This window comes from Myotis lucifugus, unplaced genomic scaffold (assembly GCF_000147115.1).
Source record: "Myotis lucifugus unplaced genomic scaffold, Myoluc2.0 scaffold_342, whole genome shotgun sequence".
NCBI classification, from domain to species: domain Eukaryota; kingdom Metazoa; phylum Chordata; class Mammalia; order Chiroptera; family Vespertilionidae; genus Myotis; species Myotis lucifugus.
In genome coordinates this window covers 678,706-687,277 of record NW_005871390.1, presented here as the reverse complement: position 1 = coordinate 687,277, position 8,572 = coordinate 678,706, and the positions used below count along the sequence as shown (strand labels likewise).

The window sequence follows — 8,572 nt, the reverse complement described above, 5'->3', positions numbered from 1 at the left end:
CAACCTGAGCCATGGCAGCCACTGGTGACACACTCCCGGATGCTGGTACGTGCCAGCAACTGCGACATCACGTCACAGAGGACACTGATAACTCAGAGGCTTGCTATCCCAAAGAACCTCATAGCTATCTGTGTCCACCTTTAGTTTAAATTAAAAAGGCGGAAAAGACACGTGTCAGATGCGCCAAGGCGATTCCATTTGGGTGGAGGCTCACGGACACCTTCATTTTTCTCTTTAAACTACCTATTTTCCACTTTCTTGACAGTGAACATCTATGACTCTGATAAACAGAAAAAAACATGACTTCTCAGCCTAGCAAGCAGAATGTCAATTCTGAACTTCAGTTGATAATAATGTATAGATATTGACTCATCCTATATAATAAAGCAATAATATGCAAATTGATTATCACGCCCTCACACAAGATGGCCGGCAGGGGAGGGCAGTTGGGGGTGACCGGGCCTGCAGAGGAAGGCAGTTGGGGGTAACCAAGCCGGAAGGGGAGGGCAGTTGGGGGTGACCGGGCCTGCAGAGGAGGGCAGTTGGGGGTGACCAAGCCGGAAGGGGAGGGCAGTTGAGGGTGATCGGGCCGGCAGGGGAGGGCAGTTGCGGGCAACCAGGCAGGCAAGTGGTTGGGAGCCAGCAGTACTGGGTTGTGAATGGGATGTCAGACTGCCAGTTTAGGCCCGATCCCTGTGGGGTCCCAGATTGGAGAGGGTACAGGCTGGGCTGAGGGACAACCCCCCCCCCCCCCGTGCACGAATTTCGGGGACCAGGCCTCTAGTCCTATATAATAAAAGCCTAATATGCTAAGTGTCCGGTCATATCGTCTATTCAACCAATCAAAGCGTAATATGCTAATGATATGCTAAGACCACTCAACTCCTTGCTATGACATGCACTGACCAGCAGGGGGCAGACACTCTGACTGGTAGGTTAGCTTGCTGCTGGGGTCCGGCTGATCAGGACTGAGCAAGATGGGCTGGACACACCCTGGAGTGCTCCTGCGGTCCCTCCCGGCTCGCCAACCTACCACGTCCTCCCCGGCCTGATCATGCACCGGTGGGGTCCCTTGGCCTGGCCTGCGCCCTCTCACAATCCAGGACCCCTCAGGGGATGTTGGAGAGCTGGTTTCGGCCCGATCCCACAGGCCAGGCCAAGGGACCCCACTGGTGCACAAATTCGTGCACCAGGCCTCTAGTCATTTATAACAACACTAGTGGCCTGGTGCATGAAATTCGTGCATGGGGGGTGGGGGTGAAGGGGATGTCCCTCAGCCCGGCCTGCACCTTCTCCAATCTAGGACCCCTCAGGCGACATCCCTCTCGCAATGCGGGACTGCTGGCTCCTAACCGCTCACCTGCCAGCCTGCCTGATCGCCCCTAACACTCTGCCTGCCGGCCTGCTCGCCCCCAACTGCCCCCCTTGCCAGCCTGATCACCCCCAACTGCCCCCCCTGCCAGTCAGCTCGCCCCCAACTGCCCCCCCCACCAGCCTGATCACCCCGAATTTTTTTTTTTTTTTTTTTTTTTTGCCCCTAACCACCTCTGCCTCGGCCCCGCCACCATGGCTTTGTCTGGGAGGATCCGGACTAATTAGCATATTACCCTTTTATTAGTATAGATGGCTCACTAATTAACGTAATACATTGACAGTGGGGAAAGCCAAGGGGGGAATTTTTTTAAACTGAACTTTCTACTCATTTTCCTGTAAACCTAAAACTGCTCAAAAAAACCTCTATTAAAAAAAAAAAAGAAAGGGGGGGGGAAGCACCTAGCTGGTGTGGGTCGGTGGTTGAGCATCGAGACATGCACCAGGATGTTGTCGGTTCCATTCCAGGTCAGGGCAGATGCCCAGATTTTGGGTTTGATCCCTAGTGGGGTGCATTCAGGAGGCCGCTGATCAATGTTTCTCTCTCATCAATGTTTCTATCTCTCTCTCCCTAAAAAAAAATCAATAAAAAAATTTTTTTTTCATCTATTAATCAAAAAAAGAAGAAAAAATGCCACAAATATGAAGGTGGCTGTTGGCTGTTGGAACTACCAGAGGGACTCAGGAAACCAGGGTCCACTCTTGGTCCTGGTCACTGCGGAGCTGAGGGACTGTGGACAAGTCCCCAACCCCATGCCTCAGTTTCCCCCTCTGTAAAGGGAGATGAGGAAAGTCTGGCCTTGCTAGGGTCACTGTGAGGATGGAAGGGGATCACGCCTGAACTTGGTGTTACTCATGGTATCCCCTGTATTACTTTAATACTTGGTGTATTTAAAGTATTTTATTACACCCTGGCCAGGTGGCTCAGTTGGCTGGAGCACTGTCCTATTCACCAGAAGGTTGTGGGTTCAATCCCCAGCCAGGGCGCATCGGGAGGCAACCGATCAATGTTTCGCTCTCTAGAAACCAATGAAAGCATACCCTCGGGTGAGGATTAAAAAAAAAAATTACTTTGGCCCTACCTGGTTTGTCTCAGTGGATAGAGAGTCGGCCTGCAGACTGAGGGGTTCCAGGTTCGATTCCAGTCAAGGGCACATGCCCGGGTTGTGGGCTCGATCCCCAGTGCGGGGCATGCAGGAGGCAGCCGATCGATGATTCTCTCATCGTTGATGTTTCTATCTCTCTCTCTCTCCCTCTCCCTTCCTCTTTGAAATCAATAAAAATACGTGTGTTTTTTTTTTTTTATTACTTTGCCTTAGCTGGTTTTACTCAGTGGTTTGTGTCCGCACTCAGACTAAAGGGTGGATTCCAGCCAAGGCTCAATCCCCAGGCTGGTCAGGGTGGTTGCGGGAAGCAACCGATTGATGTGTCTCTCTTACATCAATGTTTCTCTCTGTGTGTGTGTCTCTCTCTCCCCTTCCCTTCTACTCTCTCTAAAAATCAATGGGAATCTAAAAATCAATGGGGAAAAAATATATCCTCGGGTAAGGATTAACACACACACACACACACACACACACACACACACACACTACTTTATTACTTCTGCTATTATCACCAGCACCAACTTATTCTCCCAACTTTTGAAACCTTTTTATTCATAAACAGGCAAAAGAACATGCTTTGCAAGTAAGAAAAAAGACTCAGCCTGAAGGTTGCCCGGCCGCAATGGGCCTGGTTGGGGTGAAGATGGGGCTGGGGAGTCTGGCTCCGAAGTTTCCCAGGATGAGGACACTGAGAGGAGGCAGAGGATAAAGGCCACGTGGGCCTGCAGGGGCCCCAGAAACAAGGAAGCTGGCACATCGGCGTCTCCCAAATCCAGGGTAGAGGAAGAGAGCGGTGGGTCCTTGGGGAAGCCGGGCTCTGTGGCCTGAAGGAGGAGGTTGACCCAGCACTACCACCTCCTAGATTCAGTCCTAGGAATGCTGCCCAGCTTCAAAACCCTCCTTGGGCCAAATTATGTTGTGGGGTGGGTGGGATTAAAGGTGGTCAGGGGGTAGCTAGAAGGCTAGGATACCGAGCTCACCCTCACCCACCCAGCAGCCAGTGCACTCCTGACCCCTGGCCTCCAAGAACCCACAGGACCAGCTCCCAGGTCTGTCTGAGTGGGGGCCACCAGCTTGGACAAGCCCCTGACTCTAGCGCCCGCCCCGCCCTGTACACACTACGGCCCTAGAATCAGAACTACACCACACCAGCTGTACCTCTTACCTTTTGTTGGCCTCTTCCACCTCAGACCTCAGTTTCCCTATTTCGATCTGCAGCCGGGCCCGCTCCCGGGCTGTCTCATCCAGCACTCGGCGAGCATCGGCCAGCTCCGATTCGTACAGCGTCTTAATGCCGCTTACCTGGGGAGAAAGCAAGGCCCGGGTGAGGGAAAGCCCCCACAGCAGCAGGCGCCCCAGGGTGGCCGGCCATGGGACACAGCTCCTACTAACCCCGGAGGCCTCCCGACCAGCTCAGCCCACCCACCCTGGGAGGCCCCGGGTTGCCTGACCTGCCCCCACCACTTGTCCCCTGCCAGGTCACACCTATATTCCCCATCAGCCTCCTTGCCCCACCCTCCCCGTGTGGAGGTGCATGTGTTTACAAATACCTGGAACCAAACCAGGGCAGTGAGATACCACCTCACCCCACTGGGACAGCTACAGAAGAAGATGGATGGTAACAAGTGCTGGTGAGGCCATGGAGAAATGGGAGCCTCCACGATAAGGGTGCAGCCGCTGTGGAAGGCAGCCTGGTGGTGGCTCAGATGGTTAAACAGAGAGTAACCACATAACCCAGCAAACCCACTGCTAGATAGCCACCCAGGAAAAACAACACATTTACACAAAACCTGCACACGTGTTCACAGCAGCACGATTCCAACTGCCAAAAAGTGAAAACACACATGTCCTTTGACGGATGATGGGTAACAAATGTGGTCCCGCAGAGCACTGGGATATTACTCAGCCATGCAAAGGAGCAAAGGCTGACACTGCTGCAACGTGGATGAGCCCTGAAACAATGATGCTCAGTGAGAGAAGCCAGACCCAAAAGGCCAGAGTGTGTGAGTCCATTTATGTGAAATGTCCAGGACAAGTAAATCCAGAGACAGAGAGTGGGCTAGTGGGTGCCAGGGGCCAGGGAGTGACTGCTCATGGGGACAGGGTTTCTTGTGAGGGTGAACGTTCTGGACTTAGTGGTGATGACTGCATACTTTAAATATATCAAAAACCACTGAACTACAGCGTTTAATTAGGTGAACTGTATCAGATGGAAGTTATACCTCAACAAAGCTGTTAAGACGCCATGCGGTGCTGACAGACGGGCGACAGCAGGCCGGCTCTCAGGGCAGCTGGCTTGGACAGCTGCACCATGTGCCACAAAGCTACAGGACACCAGCGAGTATCTGTGCTGGGGTGGGGAGGGCAGCTTAGATCCTGAGAGGGCCACTCCCCTCCCTTTCACAGGAAAGGCCCCTGAGCAGAGGGGTTTAGGGGAGCTGCCAAGGACTTGTAAGTAGGGTGACCAATGGTCCCGGTTTCCACAGGACAGAGGGGTTTCCTGATGTGGGATTTTCCAGAATGTCCTGGGCAAATCTGGACAAGGTGGGACTTAAGAGCCAGGCTGAGACGCCCACCTCCCACCTTCCCAGGCCTGGATACCCCGCCTCACTGCAGCAGCTCCAAGACCTGTCATCCCTCAGAGCAGGATATGGGCTCCTGGATCCATTTCACAGATAGGAAAACCGAGGCACAAATCAATAAACTGCCCTCTCTAGACCTGTGAAAATACAGGATAGAGCAGGTCTGCTGGGGACAATTCTGAGAGGGGGTCAGGGTACCCGGTAAGGGGAGCAGAGACAAAGCAAGCTTCTCCCTCCTGCACCCTGGCCACTCCCACTCCCCTTGCTCCCCTCCTCACACACAGCAAGGGCCCTCTCTCCCACCAACAGGAGTCACCTTGGGTCATCCCCTCCATTTCCACCTTCTAGGAACTGCCTTTTGAAATAAACTCTGAATTCACAAAAAACTGCTGGCCCTACTCTCTAAAGATAGCTGAGCACCTGGGTTCACATGCCTGTCTTTGCTCTGTCTTCTTCTATCTCAACTTCCAGAACTCTGCTGACTCCAGGGAGGGTCTGGTACCCTGGGGGAGAAGCCATAGACAAGGTCTCTTGCCCCCCTGTCCCCAAGACTGGGTGCCTAACCCTGGCCAGCTAGCTCCGTTGGTTGGAGTGTTGTCCTGATATACCAAGGTTTGAATCCCGGTCAGAAAACATACAAGAATCGACCAATGAATGCATAAATAAGTAGAACAACAAATCAATGTTTTTCTCTAAATCAATAAAAAAAAAAAGAGAAAGAATAGGAAGACTGGGTGCCTACTGGAGCCCTTCCTCTCCCACCCTCCCCTCTTTGGATAGGAGGGTCTCCGACTGCAGCAACACAACAACAACAACAACAAAACAGGTCAGAACTCAGGAAAAAGGGAAAACCAGCATTTCTGATACTGGATTTAAGTTTTTGGTATTTTGTTCACCATGGATTTTTTTTTTTTGCATTAATTCCAACTTGAAAAATATTTCATTAAAATATTGCCCATCCCCTTGCCTCAGCCAGACCATGAGAAAAACACCAGCTGACCCCAATAGAGGGGCATCTACCAAACTCCTGACCCCTCCTCCTCACGATGCCCAGGGCATGAAAGCTGATGAATATGTCAGAAATGTCACAGCCCACATGTCACGTGGGATCCTGGATGGGTCCTACAACCTCAGGGGGAAATTAAGGAAATGTGATTTTAGAGGGAGAGAGGGGGAGAGGGAGAGAGAGAAGGAAACATCTATGTGTTGTTTCACTTATTTATACATTCATTGGTTGACTCATATGTGCCCTAACTGCGGATCGAAGCCGAAACCTTGGTGTATTGGGACAACGCTCTAACCAACTGAGCTACCCACCGAATGTAAGATGTTAACATGGGAAACTGGGTTGGGGTACAGGGGAACTCTGTATTACCTTTGCCATTTTTTGTAAATCTAAAACTGGCCTAAAAATAAGGTTGAGTAATTAAAAATATATCATTCATCTCCATGAGTGAGATTTTGGCGCCCCCATTAGATCCTGTGTCCAAGATGAGTGCCCACTTGCGGCCCCGCTCTGGCTCCTGGGCCGGAGTGTTTAAAGCACTTTGTTTTTCTGTGGTATTTCCCGGGGTGTGTGTGTGTGTGTGTGTGTGTGTTAAGGCAGTTACCCGAGCCAGGTCTGCAAGCTCAGGCCCACAGGCTGGACTCCAGCCACTGCCTGATTTGGTCCAGCCTGCAAGTCCAGGATGGTTTTTACATTTTTAAATGGCTGAGGGGAGAAAAGAAAAGGATACTTTGTGACACGTGAATACCTTTCCGCCTGCGTAAAGCTTTAGGGACAAGCAGCCTGGCCCATTCCTCCAGGCGCTGTGGCAGCTTTCCCACTGTAACGGCCCAGGGCGGTCATCGTGACTGAGATCACCCAGCCCGGAGCTGAAACCCACTCTGGCTCTTTTCACAAAACATGTGCCGACCCTGATCTATGGCGCGGGGACAATTTAGAAATCCTTGTCTAGAGAACAATGAACAGACAGCAGACGCCCCAAAGGCCCTTTCAGACCGCAAACAGGTGCTCTCCCAGCAGGCCCTCGCTTCCCTGCACCTGTGACCACCACTGTGGTCACTGCCGACGCCTGGGCACCGCAACGGGAGCGGGACCGCGTGGGCCTTTTCCTTCCATGGCTTGCCCGAGTGCCAAACATGAGGAATCCCGACAAATGTGTGAGCACATGTTGGCTGGGGGGGAGGGGGGTGTGTCTGTGTGCAGATAACTAGAGGTGTCCTTTTCCTGTTGCCTGTGTCCCTGGGGGGACACATACACAGCTCTGCAGGTGAAACCCAAACCTGGGGTCTTGTGGGTGGATACAGGCCCCACCCCAAGTGGTAGCTCCTCCCTCAAGCTCCAGGAGCCCGGCTCCTACCTCTTGGGGAGCCCTGCCCCCCACCCTCACCCCCAGCACCAAAGCAACAGGACACCTGGGCAGGTAAGGGAAAAGAACTGAAGCCAAGAGGAACGTAACACCAGGCTGGGGAGGCTCCCTGAAGAACCACCCCTCCCTGGCCCACACACCTCTCCCAGCACCCACGATCTTCCTCAAACAGAAATCTGGCCAGCCCCAGCCCCCCACCTTCTAGAACCCCTCCAGTGATATGGGCAGTGGTTATTCACCAAGTACTGCCCACTCGGCCAAGAGATATCAACTGACATCCAGTGGGAAAGGCCTGGAATGCACACATGGCCAGGTTTGTGGATCAGCAAGTGTGAAGGACGTGTATGTGGACCAGACAACGGAGCAAGATGGGCACCAGCCGAGGGGGAGAGCAGAGCTTTAGTTTTACCCCGGGCACCTCATTGCTTGGATTTTATTACAAACTAGAGGCCCGATGCATGAAATTTGTGCAAGAGTAGGACTTCCTTCCCCCGGATACCAGCACCAGCTTCCCTCTGGAGCACGCTTCGTCCAGAAGGACATCCGGTCTAATTAGCATATTATGCTGTTATTATTACAGAGGAAGATGTGTGTTATGCTTCTAACATTTTAAATGGCTTCTTGAAGTGGCTTCTCAGCCCTCACACTACTGGCATTTGGGGCCATCCTGGGCAGTATGGTGCTGAGCAGCACCCCTGGCCCCACCCACTCGGTGCTAGGAGCACTCCCGTCATAACAGCCAGAAATGTCCCCAGAGCCCTAGCTGGTTTGGCTCAGTGGAGAGAGTGTCGGCCTGCGGACTGAAAGGTCCCAGGTTCGATTTCAGTTAAGGCACATGCCTGGGTTGTGGGCTTGACCCCCAGTAGGGGGCATGTAGGAGGCAGCCGATCAATTCTCTCTCATCATTGATGTTTCTATCTCTCTCTCCCTCTCCTTTCCTCTCTGAAATCAATAAAGATATATATTTAAAAAAGAAAAAGAAATGTCCCCAGACATTGCCCAGTGTGACCTGGAGGGGAGGATCACCCCAGTGAGACGATGCTGTACAGGTAACCTGCATACTCCTCAGCGTGACACAGCCACAGCTCTCCTGGTACAGCCCCCTTCCCAGCCCCCGTTTCGCCACCCACTTCCCACCACC

At 52.6% G+C, this 8,572-nt stretch overlaps 1 protein-coding gene across 1 annotated transcript in view; it reads right to left on the bottom strand.

Annotated features, from left to right (window-relative positions):
- The window catches only part of LMNB2 (lamin B2), a 29,969-nt gene that overhangs the window by 18,913 nt on the left and 2,484 nt on the right, over nucleotides 1-8,572 (bottom strand). The window contains 1 exon segment of the mRNA XM_014466499.2: nucleotides 3,643-3,779. Within this exon segment, the coding sequence (XP_014321985.1) occupies nucleotides 3,643-3,779 (137 nt within the window).